This window comes from Nicotiana tabacum, chromosome 12 (genome assembly GCF_000715075.1).
Source record: "Nicotiana tabacum cultivar K326 chromosome 12, ASM71507v2, whole genome shotgun sequence".
In the NCBI taxonomy this organism is placed as follows: Eukaryota; Viridiplantae; Streptophyta; class Magnoliopsida; order Solanales; family Solanaceae; genus Nicotiana; species Nicotiana tabacum.
In genome coordinates, this window is record NC_134091.1 from 25,640,024 (window position 1) to 25,661,201 (window position 21,178).

At 35.8% G+C, this 21,178-nt stretch overlaps 2 protein-coding genes and 1 pseudogene across 2 annotated transcripts; 1 reads left to right on the forward strand and 2 right to left on the reverse strand.

Moving 5' to 3' along the window:
- Positions 1-282: 282 nt before the first annotated feature.
- LOC107773117 (G-type lectin S-receptor-like serine/threonine-protein kinase At4g27290) lies at positions 283-3,223 on the reverse strand (annotated as a pseudogene).
- Positions 3,224-15,565: 12,342 nt separating this feature from the next.
- LOC107831205 (G-type lectin S-receptor-like serine/threonine-protein kinase At4g27290) lies at positions 15,566-18,821 on the reverse strand. Its single transcript, XM_016658949.2, has 6 exons — positions 17,482-18,821; positions 17,111-17,349; positions 16,765-16,975; positions 16,404-16,641; positions 16,169-16,319; positions 15,566-16,071 (listed from the first exon to the last, which is right to left on the reverse strand). Exons 1-6 carry the CDS (start codon positions 18,764-18,766, stop codon positions 15,769-15,771), a joined length of 2,427 nt encoding a protein of 808 aa, XP_016514435.1. The 5' UTR covers positions 18,767-18,821; the 3' UTR covers positions 15,566-15,768.
- Positions 18,822-19,363: 542 nt separating this feature from the next.
- On the forward strand, positions 19,364-20,386 carry LOC107831196 (uncharacterized). The gene has a single exon (XM_016658941.2). The coding sequence runs from the start codon at positions 19,364-19,366 to the stop codon at positions 20,384-20,386; it is 1,023 nt and encodes a 340-aa protein (XP_016514427.2).
- The last annotated feature ends 792 nt before the right edge of the window (positions 20,387-21,178 follow it).

The following is a 21,178-nucleotide window of genomic DNA, read 5'->3' on the forward strand; positions in this document are numbered from 1 at the left end:
AACCTCATTCCATGTGATTTTAGGTCTAGCCCGTCCCCCTTTTAACAACTTCCCCTACCATGGTTTCACACCTACAGACCGGTCCATCTGTGGGTTGACGCAGGACATAAAACTTGTTACAGCTAATAGTTTTGGAAAATAAATTTACATCTTTAGAAGTTTTATTTTATAAGAAACATATATTAAGTTTGATCAAATTTACATCTTTAGAAGTTTTGTGTTATAAGAAACAAATTCAATTTGATCTTTGTATCAAAGAACAATAGAAATAGAAAAATATTTCATCCATAAGTAGAACGCCTTCAAGGAAATATTCAGTTTGATCTTTTGTTTTAGATACTACAGTATTTCTCAAGAATCAAAGTTCTAAGTCAAAATAGTTATCTTGTTCATACTCTATCGAGGATCTAATGATGTGATCGTGACTTCATTATTTGAATTTCCTGCCTGCGGTCCTGAGTTTTCTGGACCAGGTACCTTTCTTTCTGTGAAAAATCCTGGTTCTTTAGCTTCTGACAGTACAATCTCATTACCCAACATCATAACTACAGAAGACATGTTTGGTCTAACTTCTGGACATTGTTGCACGCATAACAGACCCACTTGGATTGACCTTAAAACTTGAGATATATGGCAAGAATCAGCTAGCTGCTCATCAATTAATTCCAAGGACCTATCTTCTTTGTAAAGCTTCCATGCCTGTTTGAATTTAGATCATGGATCATGACAAATTCCATATATGTATAATAGAGACTATGTATAGAGTGCCTACATGACCGAGAAGGTTAAGGTTGTGATCTGGATGAAAAAATCCTCTATTTCTCTTGCAGCTCACAATCTCTAACACCAAGACGCCAAAGCTAAATACATCTGATTTTACCGAGAAGATCCCATCTACTGCATATTCAGGGGACATGTAGCCACTGTGCCAAAAACAATATGTATGCTAAAGAAATGTGATGTCATATGAAAGTACTTTGTATGAAATTAGAGATTCTTACTGTGTCGCAACCACATGGCTTGTGTTTGCTCCCATCTCATTCCCTGCAACGCTTCTAGCCATACCAAAGTCTGATATCTTTGGGTTCATTTCTGTATCTAGCAAAACATTGCTTGCTTTAAGATCTCTGTGGATAATCCGTAGTCGAGAATCTTGATGGAGATACACTAAGCCACGAGCAATTCCGTTTATGATGTCAAAACGCTTTGGCCAATCAAGTAATTTGCTCTTTGTTTGATCTACAAAAAAGCTTTCTGATTAGTTGTTTCTGTGAACATGTTTCTGCCTGTCTTAATGTACATGTGTTGACTAATAGAATAAAGCATTGTTATTAAATTAAGCTTGTGTAGTAGGTGAGAAATCCAAACCAAATATGTAATAATCCAAGCTTTTGTTAGGCATGTATTCATAAATCAATATCTTTTCTTCCCCTTGAATGCATAAACCCAGAAGTCTGACAAGACTGCGATGCTGAAGATTGGCAACATAGGTAACTTCGTTCTTGAATTCATCAATTCCTTGCTTGGAAGACTTTGAGAGTCTCTTCACATCTATTTCATGTCCTTCTTCAAGAGCTCCCTACAAATGGCAAAAGTATATCAAGAGAACATATATTTCACAAAGACAAGAATCTTGAGCATAAACTGGTTTCTACAAATTTGCAGTGTGTACCTTGTAAACAGGTCCAAATTCGACCTCTCCAATCTTGTTGTTAACGAAAAAGTTATTTGTGGCTCTTGTTATTGTCGACAATTGGAACAGTTTCTCAAAATCTTCTTCAGGTTTTAGTTTCTTCTTTTTCCATAAGTACAAGAACAAAATCAGGCCTAGTAGAATAATTGCCATCAATAATGAGTATCTCCTTCTTTCTATTTGAACCTGCCTCAGATACTATAACCAATTTTTTCTATCAGCCACTACAAATCGAAATAGGCCACTAATTTTGCATAACACCATCTCCATGTGTTGAAAAGCTAAGGTTAGAAGACACATCATAGGAAATCTCTTAAACATAAGTTCTTACCTAGCTCTGAAGAATCCATCCTGATGTAAATGTCTTGCCCTCTTCCAGACAGCTTTCTGATGTCTATTAACTCCCCAAACCAAAACAAGCAACCTTTCTCCACATTGATTATATCTAGACTTGAATAAGCTGTGCAAGAGCAGTTCCTGGAGCATACTTGCCTACAACCTTCGAGTGTCATGGTCTTATCATACAGAGAGTACTTAGTATCCGGCAACTTGATTCCAGAATATTTTAGAAATATATGTTCCTTGTTGCAATCGAATGGTTTCCTCCGAACACACCCTTCTGACCAATCTCTCTTTTCCCATTGTAGCGGATATTTAGCTATAAACTTATCCAAACATCCACAAACGGGGGAACTATCTATGTCAAAGCTCCCATAGGCACCAAATAAGCTATATGTATCACAAGTATCCAGAGGTACATTGAGGTAAAGATGCCAACTCTTGGTCCGATCCACCCAAATTGAAATGTACATATGCTACTTTGTATTAGTAGCAGTGTGGGTGCCCCACTCCACCATAAACCATTCCATGGTCCTGCCCGAGCTGATACATTTGTGCCACGTCTGATAAGGCCCTGTGGATATCCAGTGGGATCAATGTGAAGACTGAATTCCCCTGGAGTTGGATCATTATTGTTCTTCCATGCTGAAATGTAAAACTCATGGCCAGTTTTAAAATTCTTGCCAAGCTTCATATCTGGCAAGAATGTATCAGTTGGGTCATTAAAGCTCTGCCAGAGGAAATCTTCTGGGTTGCCATCATTTGCATCTTTCACAACAAGATTACCATAATCCAAAAGTAATGCAACTGGATTTTGGACTGATCGTGTGGTGCTAGTAGACCATATAATTTCATTCTTGTCATTGATAAGAGCTAGTATTCCTGGCTTGGTCACCTTCAAAACAACTAAAGATGTGTTCATGAGTGGTTTCTCTCTGTTGGCAACCCATACAACTGTCTGCACATGAGGAAGAATTTGCTTGTACCATATCCCAATATATCGCTTTGAGGAACCATTGGGGCTGAAAAATCCCATTTCAAAGGTTCCACCAGATGAAACAACAGTTTCACCATCTACAATGGAGTGATTTGTAGTGATTAAATCTGTTGTGGTAGAAATCTTGTGTATAGTAGAGCAGAAAAACAATAGAAAAAGTAGGAGGAAACTAGCTTCCATTGACGATGCCTAAGCCCCTTTAATTTGGTCGCCTATATATCGCCTATGATATTTTGACTTAAGGTGTTGTTTCAGAGTCTTGAAATTGTACGTTTTACTTCACAACCTTTGGGACACAACACTATACTTGTTTTGTTTCGAGTCCTTATCACATATTCCAGTCCTGAAGTTTACTTCCAATATTTGAATAGTAGGGACCATTTTGGAGAAACAAGACTGAAGGCTATGACCAGCCCACCAAGACCTGAGAGGTTCCTCACAAAGTCTCATACAACTTGCAGCAATTGTTCACACTCGGGTTCGGCCCTTCTTCAAGCGTTTGCTTATGCGTTGTGTTTCTTTTTCTTTCCATTATGAAGTGGCTACTTACTAATACTTCTGGTTAACAAATTAATCACTGCGGACCTACATTGAAGCTGCTGGATTCTTTAGCACCCTCTTTTTTTACCCAAACATTATATTTACTAGTAATAACATTTAAAGATATTGACTAAGCACCCAATCTTAGAAAGTAATTATAGATTAAATGCAGTTGGGTCCGCCAGACTCTCTTGCTCCTCTCTCACTCTCTCCCTTCTTTCCGTTTTTTTGGGTGCTTAAGTTGTCAATTAGCAGAACTTTCGACGATGCAAGTAGTCATTTACTGGCTACAAAAGATCTCATCGTGGCCCGTATATGCTCCATACTCCATTGAAATATGACAATGACATTGCTTGGTCCGATAGTCATTGGGCATGCAAGCAGAAAAGAGATTTCTCAGATCAACTTTTTAGCTTTGACAAATAAATGGTAATTGGGGAGTTTGGAGATAGTTTTCAGCTAGTGTCTCTATACAATTTTACTAGCTGGTCTTAGTCCCAACCCCCAAGCACAAGTTTAGAAATGAAGGGAAATTTTGATACCCTGTGAAGTTTCAATTTGTAGCAGAAATTAAAGAAGAAATTGTATATTAAGGCTTGAGAAATGAGAGGTCGAAGAGGAATGAACCGCTGAAGTTTTATTCATCTGTGTAAAAATGAACTCTCTTTACTACTGAAGGTTCTAAAGTCTATATTTATATACAAGGGTAAAAGTGTAAAGAACTAATGCTAATTCTGTGGGCCGACTCGGCGAATTACATGTGAATAAGAAAAATGAATGTGGGCTGCTAAGCCCAATACAAATAAATATATTTCAGACTTCTGCATAGTCTATGCCAATACCCCCCTCCCCTCAAGTTGGAGGGTGGGCACACACCCAACTTGGCAGCCACAGGATGAACCCCACCTGTCAAGCACTTGGTAAAAATGTCAGCCAACTGGGAAGTAATAGAAACATGATGTAAAGAGATCAAACCATCAGCCAACTTGGTCCGGATAAAATGACAATCAACCTCTATATGCTTGGTGCGCTCGTGAAAAACAGGGTTCTTGGCTATGTGAATGGCAGCTTGATTGTCGCAGAAAACAGGGAGAGGAGTAGAGGCTTGCAAGCCCAGGTCAGATGACAAATGGACCAACCAAGACAACTCAGCAACAACTTTGCTCATGGCCCTATATTCAGCCTCAACAGAGGATAAAGAGACCACCTATTGTTTCTTGGACTTCCAATTAATAAGACTACTACCCAAGAACACACAAAAATCACTAACAGAGCGGCGAGAATCAGGGCATGCAGCCCAATCACTATCACAATAACCAACCAAAGAACAATAAGCAAAAGTATTAAGAAAGAGACCAACATCAGAAGTCCCCTTTAAGAATCGTAAGACATGTAAAGCATCAGCCATGTGAGGGACTCTAGGTGTTCGGAGAAAATGACTAAGGTGTTGGACATCAAACCAAATGTTAGGGCAAGTGTGGGTAAGAAAGTTAAGTTTCCCTATTAGGTTGCGATATGTATCAGGTCTGGGCAGAGGGTCACTAACATCAGAGTGCAACTTAACATTCAAATCCAATGGGGATACAACAGAAGACACAGCAGAACAGTCAAAATTAGCAAGTAAATCAGTAATGAACTTTTGTTGATGCAACAGAACACCAGAAAAATGATAATGAATCTGAATACCCAAGAATTAATGGAGAAGCCCGGGATCCTTTATTCGAAATTGGTCATCCAGAAAACTTTTCAAGGCAGCAATTTCAAGCATATCATCCCCTGTTAGAATGATAGCATCTACATATACAGCGAGAAACACAATAGACTGAGGTGATTTCTTCATAAACAGGGAGTAATCATTTAAAGAATGGCTATAACCTCTAGAGCAAAGGGCATAAGATAATTTAGCAAACCACTGGCGAGAAGCCTGTCGCAAACCATACAAAGACTTATTCAACTTACACACCAAAGTATGAACAGGAGAATCATAAGCAACAGACACCCCTTGGGGAAGTTTCATGTACACTTCTTCATCCAAATCACCATGCAAAAAGGCATTATTGACATACAATTGGAATAAGGACCATTTCTGTTTAACTGCACAATCTATAAGATATCTAATATAGTACACATTTTGACTACAGGAGAAAAGGTTTCATGAAAGTTAATACCCTCTATTTGTGTATCTCCCCTTACAACTAGTCTAGCTTTGTATCTTTCCAACTACCATCAGCTTTATATTTGATTTTGTACACCAATTTACAGCCAATTAGTTTTTTACCTTTGGGTAGTTCCAAAATATCTGAAGTCCCATTAGCTTCCAATGCTTCAAACTCTTTCCTCATAGCTTCCTGCCAAGCTGGATTAGTAGCAGTCTGAGCATAAGAGTGAGGCTCAACTGCTGCAGGTTGAGCAGCAGAAGTCGAGGTAGTAGAGGAGCATGAAATAGAAGGGGGAAGTTGAACTACATAGTTTTGAAGATGATAAAGGAGGTGATGACTTCTAGTAGACTTTATGACTGCAGGTAGATGGGAAAGAGTAGCTGGTGCAGAAGCAGGTGAAATAGAAGTAGGAGAAGAAGTAGCAGATATAAGTGGAAGGGAAAAAGAAGGAGGAGGAGGAGAGGGAAAATTAAAGGTAGATTCATCAAAATAAGGAGGGAAACTAGGAGGAAAAAGAGAGGAAGGAGAGGAAAAGGAAGGAGAATTTAGATTGAGGGGAAAAATAGACTCATGGAAGAGGACATCTCTGGAGACAAAAATAGACTTGTTTTTAAGGTTGTAAAGCTTGTACCTCTTTTTGCCAAAAGGATAACCAATAAAGATACAAGGGACAGCCCTAGGTTGAAATTTATCCCTATGATACTTGGGCACACTTGCATAACAAAGACAACCAAAAGTTTTTAAATGACTATAAGAGGGTGTTTTGCCATAAAGAATTTTAAATGGGGATTTGTTAGATAAAACAGAGGAAGAAAATCTATTTATAAGATAAGTGGCTGTTAAAACACAGTCCCCCCAAAATTTTGTTGGAAGTTTGGATTGGAACATAAAGCTCTTGATATTTCCAACAAGTGTCTATGTTTTCTTTCAATAACCCCATTCTGTTGTGGTGTATAAGAGCATGTAGTTTGATACAGGATCCCATTGTCAGAAAAGAATTGGCAAGCTAAGTTTGAAGAACTAAGCTCCAAGGCATTATCACTTCTGATTGTTTGTACAGAAAGATTAAATTATATTTTGACCATGGCAATAAAGGCTTTAAGTAAAGTAAAGGCATTGCTCTTGGAACTCATTAAATGTGTCCAAGTTTCCCTACTAAAGTTATCTACAATTGTCAAAAATTATTTAGCACCAAAACAAGTTTGGGTATGGTAAGGCCCCCATGTATCAATATGAATAAGTTGACATAGAGAAGTAAAGCTGGATGTACTATTAGGAAAAGGCAATCTAGCTTGTCTGGACAAAGGACAAATAGAACAAATAAAAGACTGTTTAGTAGATAAATTAGAAGAAACAGGAGGTATATATTTCAATTTTGCAAAAGGAAGATATCCCATTCTATTATGCCAAATCATATCTAGATTATTCATATATTGTACAGAATGAATAGAAGGAACAGATGGAACCACACTTTCATTTAGACTACATACAGAAGTATTCAAAGATGAAGGATACAGAGTCTGCAAATCATTATTCAAAGTATAGCTAGATACATTCTGCACAACATTATTCAAAACAGAACCAGTAGGGGATGAAATGGGAAGGTGATGAAGTTTGTATAGTCCTTGGTGCAGTCTACCAAGAACTAGAAGCTTCTTCCTGAAAAGGTCCTGTATCAAGCAGGAACAAGAAGTAAAAACGACTATACTATGAAACTGTTGAATCAGCCTATGCACAGAGATGAGATTGTACTTGAAAGTAGGTATGTAAAGCACTTGGTGAAAGACAAACGAAGGATTCAGAGTGAGTGACCCTGTGCATGTGACTTTTACTTTGTATCCATTAGGTAAAGTGACTAAGTAAGGACCAGAAATAGAATAATGTCAAAAGGAAGTTCTTTAGAAGAGGTCATGTAATTATTGCTCCATAATCTACTATCCAAAAACTTCTAGCTACAATAGTTAACATGCAAACAGAATAAGCAGCAACACCATTAAACTCGGGCAAAGAGGGATTACTACCAGGAAAGTTAGTAGACTCCACAAAGTTGGGTTGAGGATTGGAATCAACAAGACTGGATTATTGCAGCAAAGTCAAGAGTTGGGAATACTGCTCTATGGTAAGACCGGGTATGGCAAAAACTGGACCATTGGAACTAAATGTTGCAGGAGAATTAGAGTTTTCAGAAGTGGAAGACTCAGCATTTGCAGCAGTCCCAAACCTTTTACCCTTGGTAAACTTGAAACCTTGGGAAAATCCAATCAATTTATAATACTTATCAATTGTATGACCACTCTTTTTGCAGTACTTGCATAATAAGTCTTTGTTCTGATTAGAAATCGGCCTCTGATTAGGTGAGTCAAAATTGACTTTTTGAGTGTACTGCCTTTGGAACTGAAAATGAGGAGGAAACCTAGTAGGAGTAGTTGTATTTTCATTGAAAGATGCTAAGTCAGGTGTAAAATGATTATTAGGAGTCACTTGTCTCTGCTTTTCATCTTGCAAAAGAATGTTATACATATTATCAAGTGAAGGGAGTGGATTCATCATGAGAATGTTGCTTCTAACAGTTATATAAGTTTCATTCAGGCCCATTAAAAATTGGTGAACTTTATTTTCTCCATCTTCCCTCAACAAATCATCCTTTGCAGCACAAATGCATATATTTGCATGATTTAAACCCATAGTCCCCAATTCATCCCACAATTTCTTTAACTTGTTGAAATAACAAGCTATATCAAGAGGTCCCTGACATGTGGAAGCCAATTCGTTTTTATTTCAAATTATTTTGTTCCATTAATAGTTCCATACCTATTGTTCAACTGTTTCCAGATGCTTTCAGCAGTGTCAGAATATTGCACGCTCTCAGCAATCTCAGGTGTGAGTGAGATGGTTAGCCAGGATATAGCCATGTTGTTATACCTGTCCCACTGTTTAGACTCAGGGGAACCAGTAGTTTGCTTGGAAAAACTACCATCAATGAAAGCAATTTTATTCCTAGCCGACAAGGATACAATAATGCTCCTTCTCCACCCACCAAAGCCACAACCAGAAAAGGGAACAGCAACTAAGGACATCCCAGGTATATCAGATCAATGAAGGAATAATGGACTAGAAGCACGTGGTGTAAATTCATAATCAACAATAGTACTACTAGACCTATTAGTCATGTTTGAAACTAGACGGAGCAACACCAGCAGAATATACCACAGAAATCAGCAAAATATACCACAGAATTTAACTTCAATCAACCATGCTCACTAACCGGTAGAGTATACTCATTAAACTCTACACATGCAAAGTACTAGCAGAAGCAGTATAGAAAATAAAATGCATTTACCAGCCTTCTTCGCAACCGGAGAAGAACGGCCTTGAAAACAAATACACGACGCCACCAACAAGAACAATACACCGGACCAGGTAGACTCACAAAACCCTAGTTTAGAACCTTCTCTCGAAATTGGAGAAAAGACTAACAATCGGAGTGAAACCTCAACAAAGCAGAAGAAAACCACTATGAAACCAACAAATCTTCGCCGGAAATTAAGAAATCAACAATGTGAGTGAATCCCGACGAAAACAGACCTGAACGGAATTGGACAAGGGTACCATCGATCGACTCGAGAGATGAAGATCTACAATATTCCGGGCTTTGATACCATGTGAAGTTTCAATTTGTAGCAGAAATTAAAGAAAAAATTGTATATTAGGGAAATTGTATATGGGTTGTTAAGCCCAATACAAATAAATACATTTCAGACTTCTGCATAGTCTATGTAACGCCAATATACCCAAATAAACTTTATAACGGTCGGTCAGAGATACAACTAATTCTAAGTTGGGTCTAATTTGTTGAAAATTAAATACAAATTCAGAGCCATGCGACGGAAATTAAATCGAAACTTACTTCAGACATAGCTTTCCAAGTGTTGTACCAAGTCGCCTTTGATGTAGTATTGACTTGTAACCTTGAATATATTGATTGAAACCTAAGGTCTTCTAGCCTATGCTTATTATAGGATGTCATGCTAATGGAGTCACAAACATTTTAATAGGTAGTCTAAGGTTCTTTACCAAAAACTTTAAGTAAATTTGAGTGGCCTTTAAATTACAAAAAAATAGTTTTCTAACTTCATTGATAACTATGTACCTTCTTTTGTTCTAAAAAACAAACTTTGGTTATTTTCATTTCTGGTGTACTTCTCCAGCATGTGTCTAAAAGCGAACAAAGTTGATCAAATACAAGCACTTTGTTTATTTGTGTTGGTATAAAAAGAATATGTATATGCCTCAGCATCCTCCCATATGTAACAACTCAGCCGGTCGTTTTAAGAATTTAAGTCTCGTTCGGTGGCATAAGGTCTTGAGCAACTTCGTATTATGTATATTGACTTGCGTGCGTGGTCGAGTTCAGTTACCGGATGATTCGGTGTCAAATCGGAAGAAGGATTCTAGTTTTGGAAGCTTAAGCGGTAAGAGTTGATCGGAATTTGACTTTTGTGTAAACGGCTCCAGTATGGGTTTTGGATGATTTCAACAGTTTCGTATAGTGATTTTAGACTTAGGCGTGCGTCCGGATTTGGATTTGGAGGTCTGTAGGGTGATTTGAAGCATTTCGGTAAAAGTTGAAAAAAGTTGAAGTTTGGAAGGTGGACAAAAAAATTCATCATTTCTAAGAATCTTCAGGTTCTTTAATGGATGCCCACTCAAATTTTCAGTAATTCGTCTCATCGTTATTGATCCAGGATGGCCCAAACGGCCATGCCAAAGCACAAAAATATTTGAATCAGTAAACTTCTGGTTTGCGATAGAATATGCTTTAACTGTACTAATCTTTGAATAGTATAAGCCAGAAGATAAAGTTGGTAACTTTTCTACAATGCACTTCTGGCCAGAAACATTCTTTGTAATACAAAGATATTCCATATTCATTTCATCTATCATCTTAACATGATACACATTTCGACGGATATCTATAAAACTCAACAAGTTTCTTCGGGACTTGGAGGAGAATAATGCATTGTCTATAATGAGTTTTGTTCCCTTAGACAGAAATATAATGGCTCTTCCGGAGCCTTCAATCAAACTTATATTACCAGAAATTATTGAAACATTTGCTTTTTTCTTATACAAACAAAAAAAATATTTCTGATCTTTGAATATGGCATGAGTTGTTCCACTATCAATTGCACAAATATCTTCATGATTGGTTTTTGATCCAAACATAATTTGAGGATTATCCATATTTTTCAAAATGACATAAATAAAATATATTATAATAATTATCATTATCAAAGCATAACTTTTATTTATGTACAACAATTACATAACCATACTATCTACTACAAAAAAAAATATATTTACATTTCTACAGATTCATCACTGATCACATGACTTGTTTCTCTACATCCAAATGCATGAAATCTAAATAAAATTTTATCGTTAGAAATAAAATTTGCTTCAGCATTTTTCTCTGTCTTCTTTAGGGAAGCTTGATAAAGCTCAACCAGGTACTTTGGCGTACAACAAGTACGTGATCAGTGCCCTTTTTCTCCACATCTATAGCATGCATTTTCTGCATTTGTTGCTTGCACCGCTTCATGCTTTGGTTCCTTCTTTTTCCACTGCTGGTGGTGAGTAGGATTTATTGGTGCATTATTTTTACCATGATTAGAGTTTCTTCCCCGACCATGGCTATGATCACGGCTGGGGCCATGACCTCTTCCACGCTTAGCTTGGTGGAAGTTCATCTCATTCACTTCAGGGAATGGACAAGAACCAGTAGGTCGGCTTTCATGGTTTTTTATTAATAGCCCATTATTTTGCTCGGCTATAAAAAGATGTGAGATAAGTTTAGAATATTTTTTGAATCCCATCTCTCGATATTGCTGTTGCAGGAGCATATTTGAGGCATGAAAAGTGGTAAAAGTTTTCTCCAACATATCATGATCAGTAATATTATTACCACATAATTTCAATTGGGAAATAATTCTGAACATAGCAGAATTATACTCAATGATAGATTTAAAATCTTGTAGTCTTAGATAAGTCCAATCATAACGTGCCTGTGGAAGAACGACCATCTTCAGGTGGTCATATTTATCTTTCAAATTATTCCACAATATGACTGGATCTTTAACAGTGATATATTCTATTTTCAAGGCTTCATCAAAGTGATGGCATAGAAATATCATTGCTTTGGCACAGTCTTGGTTTGATACTTGATTTTTATCCTTTGTGGTGTCTGCCAGACCCATCGCATCAAGATGGATTTCAACATTACGCACCCAAGACATGTAGCTTTTGCCCGATATATCTAGGGCTACAAATTCAAGTTTAGAAAGATTTGACATTATTTAGTAATAAAAAGTTCGTACCTCTGATACTTTCAAAGTATTTGCTCGAGATGGCAAAGTCTTGTGCTGATAACGTATTATAAAGTAAAGACTGTAAAGTAAAGACAAGTATAGAGAAAAATTGATATATTATTCAACTTCAAACTGATGTACATAATGAACTGAAATCTCCTCTATTTATAGAAAAAATGAAGCTGATGTGTAAGCTGCTACTGCAAGCTACTATAACAAGTAAGCTGTTATTGTACCAGATATAGATAATCTTCAACCGGAGGTAATATTTATCCATAATGGAGTACCGAATGGATAAGCTTTTTCACGAGACTTATTTCCAAAAGAATACTAAATAGATAAATATATTTACGACGGAGTCCCATATGGATAAGCTTTTTCGTGAAGCTTATTTACAACGTAATACTAAATGAACATCCATAATATAATATATTTATAACAAGCTGGTCCTTTTTATTTTGTTTTATGTACCTTTATTTCTTTTGGAAAAAAGTTCCAAAATTTGATCATGTAAATTCTGCTTCCTTTAAACTTTTGATCAATTTATATTTTATCGTTATCATAGTGTCCAGGGGCAGAGCCAAAGTGGAAGATGCTGGTTTGGCCGAACCCAGTAACTTTTGTTCAAATCTTATATTTATCTTAAAAAAATTATTGAATATATATAAATTTTTAATTTAGAACCCAGTAATTTAAAAAGATTATAATTCTGAATCCATAGGCTTTAAATCCTGACTCTGCATCTGATTGTGTCTGCATATTTCTCCTTGTTATTAACGAAGCTCTAATATGAAATGAATAGACTCCACGTGTCCAAATATTTTAAGAAAAATGGTTCAAATTTACCCCTTAATATTTTTATTATATTTAAAATTACACTATGGTTCAAATATAATATTTTCCCTTATTATATTTAAGGGGGAAAAAACACGACTTTTCCCCCTAACGACACAGTTAGTATTAGACGAAAGTTTAACAGAATAAAGTTACTGCATTTTTGGTGGAGGGAAAAAAAAATTACTCCATTTTGAATATTACTGATTACACTCACTAATTTCCTTTTTAGCTTTCCTATTTTCCTTTATTTTGCTGCATCTCTTCACCCCATCCCACTCCAAGCTTTACTTCGAGACCTTTCATCTTCCGGAACTCTCCCGTTCCGTGACTCGGCAGTCGCCTCTCCATTTTCACTCTATGGGCCACATATTTTGGTATACTTCTTTCTTTGCTGCTATTTTAATTATTTTTATTTTTATATTTGGGGCAAATTGGTGACAGTGATACTGCAATGGAGCTGTGAGTTTAGTTAACTCAACCATTCACTTTTAAAAATTACTACTTATTTAAGAAGAAAAGAATCTGATCACATTCTTTTGAAACGACTTTCTGATTTTCCTTATTTGTTATTCAGAAAACAGGGGATTGTTTAGGGGTTTCAATTGTATACTTATATCTCTGATTAGAGTGCTCTGACCCTTAAATGCTTATCTGGGTTTTGAATAGTTCAAATATGTTGCTTCTATTTAACGGAAGTTAGTGAGATAAAGAGAAGTTGTGGGCTGATAAAATATGACAAATGAAACCTAACCATTTTTGGTCTCATGTTTGAATGGGCATTAGTTGGTTATTGAAATCAGTTTCTTCTCCTTTGTTTGTTATGCAATTCAAACAAATTGACGTTGTTGAGAATTATTTATATTTTTCCAAGAAGTATAATGCTGCTGCAGCAACAACAACAACGACCCAATAAAGTCCCACAAGTGGGGTCTGGGTAGGATAGTGATACACATACCTATTCGATAGACCCTCGGCTCAAAATAAGTATAATGCAAATATGAAAATTCATGTATCATAAATGAATGAGCAAACTACTTTTTGAGGTGAATGCAGGTTGTTGAAATCAAAATGAGCTGCGATGATTGATAAATTTGTGCGTATTGGTTCATAGCTTTCAGCTCACAAATTTGTAAATTTTTCTTTTATCTTTCAAAAACTTAAATAGTTAGGATTTAATTTAGTCGGCTAGATGTGTGATTTCCCTATTGAAAAAGAGGATGTGTGTTTTGTTATTGTCTTGTTGTTTGTGTTGTAGATAGAGTGAGGCATGAGTAAAATAGGATTTTTAAATGAGTGTTTAATTCATTATGCAGAGGTGAAGTATTTGCTTGTCTAGTAATGTGCTATTATCATCGTTTCCAAATGTGAAAATTAATAGATGACAATTGTGAATTTTTTTTTTTTGTTATGGTAATATACATGATAACACTCATTAAATTTTTTCATTGTCAACTTTTTTTTTTTTTTTTAAACGGATGGTGGCAACTCTATGTTAATGGCGGTGGAGCAGCTATTACCTTGAAATCTTGGGTCTGACACTAGTTCGACCTTAGAAATATAATCAAAACATAATAAGCAATAATAGATTTGTTTCTTTGTAGGCTAGGAGAATGCTAAGTGCATATTTGAGAAAAGATTTTAATAATACACCCTGTAATACTATCAGTGCAGTTTAACCTGCGAACAAGTTAATTATCTTTTTTACCAATTAATGGTTATCGTTCAGATTTACTTATAATTATCTTATAAGTAGTTTGATTGTATGAATATATATCACATTGTCACTGCATAAAACTTAAACTCATAGGAGAAATAATAGACTCGTTTGTACACAAGTGGACTGAAAAACAAATGGCATAATCAATTAAACCTCATTTCTCCAAGAACTACGCATTTCACTTTGTTAATCCCCATATATTTCTCCATTACTTATGTTAAAGAGCTATTTATTCTGAAGTAGTGTTAGGAGCTAATCTATGGGGATATCCATTATTTTCGATAGCAAACTTGACCGTACTTTGATGCCAAATTGAAGATTTAAATATTACGTTATTATTGCGGCCTTGGTCTACCGGTAAAAGTGCAATTCCTCAAGTAGTGTTAGGAACAAATATGGGATATCCATTCTTTTAGATAGCAAACTTGACCCTACTTTGACCCCAAATTGAAGATGTAAATATTACGTATTATTACCCTCAGAGCCTTGGTCTACTGGTGAAAGAGTTATGCCTCATGTGTGGGTTACGCATGTTATAGGTTCGAAATATTTAAGAAGAAATTTGTTGAAATATTTAATTATTAAAGCTCTTGACGCAAATAGGGTGCTATTCTCTGAACAGAAACATTACAAACTCAAAAGCTCTGAAATTATTATTGGAGTTTACATTTTCTTAGTAAGATGCAAAATTCCTGTATGTCTCACAAATTCAAAAAGAAAACAAGTTAAGGTAAAGGGCTGCTTAAATTCCGATAACAACTTTGTACCATTTTCTAGATAATTTAACTAAAAACTGGAGTTACAATGTGCAAAATTTTCATTACTAATATTCATTTTTGTGATTTCCAATTTCACGAGAAAATTGTTATAGCTAATAGTTCAGGAAACAAATTTATAACTTTAGAATTTTTGTGATACAAGAAACATATCTAAAGTATATATTCAAAGAACAATAGAAATAGAGAAAACATTTCATCCATAAGTAGCTAACATCTCCAAGTAGAAAAATTCAACTTTATGTTTTATTTCAAATACTACTGTATTTTTCAAGAATCAAAGTTCTAATATATTTTTCCTATTCGTGTGCACGCAAGTCAAAATAGTTAACTTGTCACACACTACCGAGGATCTAACAATGTGATTGTGACTTCATTATTTGTACTGGTTATCTGCGATCCTGATTTTGCTTCATCAAATATGTTTCTTTCTGTGAAAAATCCTGGTTCTTTAGCTTTTGGCAGTAGACTCTCATTAGCCAACATCAGAACGACAGAAGACATGCTTGGTCTATCATCTGGATGTTGTTGCACGCATAATAAACCCACTTGGATTGACCTTAAAACTTGAGATACATGGCAAGAATCAGCTAGCTGCTCATCAATTAGTTCCAAGGACCTATCTTCTTTGTAAAGCTTCCATGCCTGTTTGAGTTTAGATCATATGGATCATGACAAACTCCATGTCTTGTAAAGTTAAAAAAATGAGTTCTGTGTGTAATGAAGATTACACAGTGCTTACATGACCGAGAAGGTTAAGGTTGTGATCTTGATGGACAAATCCTCTATTTCTCTTGCAACTCACAATCTCTAACACCAAGACGCCAAAGCTAAATACATCGGATTTTACCGAGAAGATCCCATCTACTGCATATTCAGGGGACATGTAGCCACTGTGCCAAAAAAAAAAAAAAAATGTATACTAAAGAAGTGTGATGTCATATGAGAGTACTTTGTATGAAATTAGAGATTCTTACTGTGTCCCGACCACATGGCGTGTTTTTGCACCCATCTCATTTCCTGCAACACTTCTGGCGATGCCAAAGTCTGATATCTTTGGATTCATTTCTATATCTAGCAAAACATTGCTTGCTTTAAGGTCTCTATGGATAATCCGTAGTCGAGAATCTTGATGGAGATACAATAAGCCACGAGCAATTCCGTTTATGATGTCGAAACGCTTTGGCCAATCAAGTAAGTTTTTCTTTGTTTGATCTACAAAATAAGGTTTCTTGTTAGCAGTTTTTGTAATCATGCCTTGGTCTGAACGTACATGTTATGACTAATAGATCAAAGTATTACTCATTTTAGCTTGTGTAGTAGGTTAGAAATCCAAACCAAATATGTGTGCATTCAGGCTTTTGTTAGACATGTATTCATAGATCAACATCTTTTCTTCCCCTTGAATGCAGCAACCTAGAAGTCTCACAAGATTTCGATGCTGAAGCTTGGAAATATAAATAACTTCGTTCTTGAATTCGTCAAGTCCTTGCATGGAAGTCCTTGAAAGCCTTTTCACAGCAATTTCTTGTCCATCTTCCAACACTCCCTAGAAATGGCAAAAGTATATCAGGAGAACATAGATTTTGCAAAGATGAGAATCAATTGCAGAATGAAAATTATCTCTAACACACTAATCTTGATCATAAACTGGTTACTCTTCCAACAATTTTTCACTGTGTACCTTGTAAACAAGTCCAAATCCACCCTCACCAATCTTGTTGTTGAGCGAAAAGTTATTTGTAGCTCTTGTTATTGTAGACAATTGGAACTGTGGCAGCTCAAAATCTTCTTTAAGTTTCAGTTTCTTCTTCTTTTTCCGTTTGTATAACATAATCAGGCATAGCAAAATCATTGCCATCAACAATGAGATACTCATTGTGAGTATCTTTGCCTTCTTTCTATTTGAACCTGCGTCAGATACTACTACCAAATTTTTCTATCAGCCACTGCAGATCGAGATAGGCCACTATTGTTGCATAATATGGTCTCCATGTGTTGAAAAACTAAATTTAAAAACACACCATTGGAAATTTCTTAAACATAAGTTCTTACCTTGCTCCGAAGAATCCATTCTGATGTAAATGTCTTGCCCTCTTTCAGACAGCTTTCTGATGTCAATCAACTCCCCGAACCAAAACAAGCAACCTTTGTCTCCATTGCTTATATCTAGACTTGAATAAGCTGTGCAAGAGCAGTTCCTGGAGCATACGTGACTACACTCTTCGAGTGTCATGGTCTTATCATACTGAGAGTACTTAGTATCCGGCAACTTGATTCCAGAATACTTTAGAAATACATGTTCCTTGTTGCAATCAAGAGGTGTCCTCCGAACACACCCTTCTGACCAATCTCCCTTTTCCCATTGTTGTGGATATTTAGCTACAAACTTTTCCAAACATCCACAAATAGGGGAATTATCTATGTCACAGCTCCCATAGGCACCACATAAGCTATATGTATCACAATTATCGGAAGGTAAATTGTAGTAAATATGCCAACTCTTGGTCCGAGCCACCCACGTCAAGCGTTGGACATAACCATTGCTAGTGAGGACTAGTCTTGATAAAACTGAGCTGTTAATGATTGAAAAAATATAGTAGACCTCCTCTGTATTGAAAATAAATTGAAATGTAAAAATGCTGCTTTGTGTTAGTAGTTGTTTGGGTATCCCACTCCATCTAAAACCATTCCATGGTCCTGCACGAACTGATACACTTGTGCCACGTTTGGTTAGGGCCTGCGGATATCCAGTAGGATCAATGTGACGAGTGAATTCTCCCGGTGTTGGATCATTATCGGTCTTCCATGCTGAAAGGTAAGCCTCATGGCCAGTTTTAAGATTCTTGCCGAGCTTCATACCGGGCAAGTGCGTATCAGTTGGAAAATTGAAGCTCTGCCAGAGGAAACTTTCTGGGTTGCCATCTTTTGCATCTTTTACAACAAGATTACCAGAATCTAAAAGCACTGCAACTGGATTTTGGATTGATCTTGAGGTGTTAGTGGACCATATAATTTCATTCTTGTCGTTGAGAAGAGCTAGTATTCCTGGCTTAGTGACCTTCAAAACAACTGAAGATGTGTTGGTGAGTGGTTTTTCTCTATTGGCAACCCATACAACTGTCTGCACAGGAAGAATTTGCTTGTACCATATACCGATGTATCGCTTTGAGGAACCACTGGGGCTGAAAAATCCCATTTCAAAGGTTCCACCAGATGAAACAACAGTTTGACCATCTATGATGAATTGATTTGTAGTTATTACATCTGTTGTTGTAGAAATCTTGTGTATTGTAGAGTAGAAAGACAACACAAAAAGTAGGAAGAAACTAGCTTCCATTATTGATGACTTGATGATGCCCAAGTCTTTGGTCGCCTATATACTATTCCCTCCGTTTCATATTAAACGTGGTAGTTTGACGGGTACGGAGTTTAATAAACAAGAGTAGACTATTGTCAAATCACCTTAAGTACCAATTTTACCCTTAAGGGTCCACATGCTAGCTTTTTAATGAAAATCATTATAAAGTAGATACTAAATCAAATGTGCCCACATGTCCACTTTAACTAAGTCAAAAAACTTTTTCTTCAATTCTCATAGTCTACTAGCTACTCGCTATTCTTAGAAATTTCTTCAATTCTTGTGGCGCCAAAAAAAAAATGTCTTTCATTCTTGTGGCGCCAAAAAAAAAATGTCTTTCATTCTTGTGGCCCCAAAAAAAAAATGTCTTTCATTCTTGTGGCGCCAAAACTTCTCTTTTTTAATTAGGTGATAAGCTTGTCTATTTATGTAGAGATATTTGAGATTATTCACTTATGCTTTCAGTGTTTCTCTTCATAATCCTATTGTTTCTCCTAGTGTTTCTAATTTTCTCTTACATTTTGATTATTTTCTTTAATCCTATTTTATCTAGCATATGAGATTAATTATACACAAATGAGTGACTCGCAATTAGACTCAACTATTAGAAAAAGAAGACTAAAAATTGAGGAGTGTCATGCTATAACCGAATGGCTTTTGAAGGAAAGCAAAAATGGAGTTGTTAAATATGGGTCTTTAAAACAAGCTGTGATTTTATTTAATACTTCAAGGAGTATTGTGGAAAGAATTTGGCAACATACAAAATTAAGTATCGCTAACGGTACTCCATTAAATGTGTCTCCCCATATTGTAGGTAGAGTTGGGAGAAAACAAATTCATGTCGATATTAATATGGTAAAAAAAATTCCTCTTTGTCGCCGAACAAATATTCGATCTTTGGCATATGCTATGGATATGTCAACGTCAACTATTTTTCGACGCATCAAAGAAGGAGCTATAAGGCCACATACCAATGCCATAAAGCCTCATTTGACGGAGGAAAATAAGAAGGCAAGACTTCAATTTTGTCTATCAATGATTGAGTCTGGTACGCTAAATTCAAATCCTATATTTTCAGACATGTTTAATTATGTTCATATAGATGAAAAATGGTTCTTTATGTCGAAAAAATCTGAAAAGTTTTATCTTCTTCCTGAAGAACAAGAGCCAAACCCATATAGATCTTGTAAAAGTAAAAATTTCATAACAAAAGTTATGTTTATGGTTGCTGTTGTGCGCCCTAGGCTTGCTAAAGATGGAACTGAGTTATTTTCAGGAAAAATAGGAATATTTCCTTTTGTGTTCAAGGAACCCGCCAAAAAGAATAGCAAAAACAGAGTAGCTGGAACTTTAGAAATAAAGCCTATTTTATCAGTCACTAAAGATGTCACTAGGACTTGTTTAATTGAAAAAGTTCTTCCGGTGATTCGATCAAAATGGCCACTTTCGCAGTCAAATACTCCTATTTTTATCCAACAAAATAATGCGAGACCTCACCTTAGTGTTAATGACTTGCAATTTACCGAAGTTGCTCGGCAAGATGGATTTGATATTAGGCTTTGCTTTCAACCTCCTAACAGTCCAGATTTAAATGTTTAGGACCTTAGATTCTTCAGAGCTATTCAATCTCTTCAACATCAAATGGCTCCTAAAACTATTGACGAGTTAGTAAATGCAGTCGAGAAATTATTTAATGTCATGAAAGTTGAACGGCTGAATCCCCTGTTTCTGACTCTACAATATTGCATGGTTGAAGTGATGAAAGATAAAGGTGAAAACAATTATAAAGTACCACATATGAAAAAAAAAACATGCTAGAACGACATAGAACTCTTCCTACGCAAGTTTGTTGTGACATTGGTATTGTTAATGAAACTCTAGCTCTGCTTTAAGCTAGAGTTATAGATCAAGGTTATCTGCAACTTATTTTTGTAAAGTTCGTCACGACAGTATTTGTGATCGATTATCTAGTGACTTTGGTCAAATAATGTCGCTTCATAACTTCAATCAATGTGTCTTTATTGATAATTTGGGATAAAAAATAAAACACGTAAGTAAGTTACATATGGCTCGCAATATTCTAATTTCTTGAAAAATAATTGTAACTGCAACATAATGGAAGAAGCCACGTGCCAACAAGCCTAGAAAAGATCTGACACTAATGGCTTCACTTTTTCAACATTTAACTTTTAAACTAACCTAATAAAGTTATATCACAAACTATTTACTCTTAAATTCAATGGTCCGTATCAGATTTTTGCATTAAGAGTAATATGGGTAAAATGAATAGTTCAAAGTTGAATTATTTTCCAAATTTAGAAATGTATTATTTATTTTGAAACAGACTAAAAAGGAAAGTACCTCATTGTTTAACCAAAAATATGATTCTTT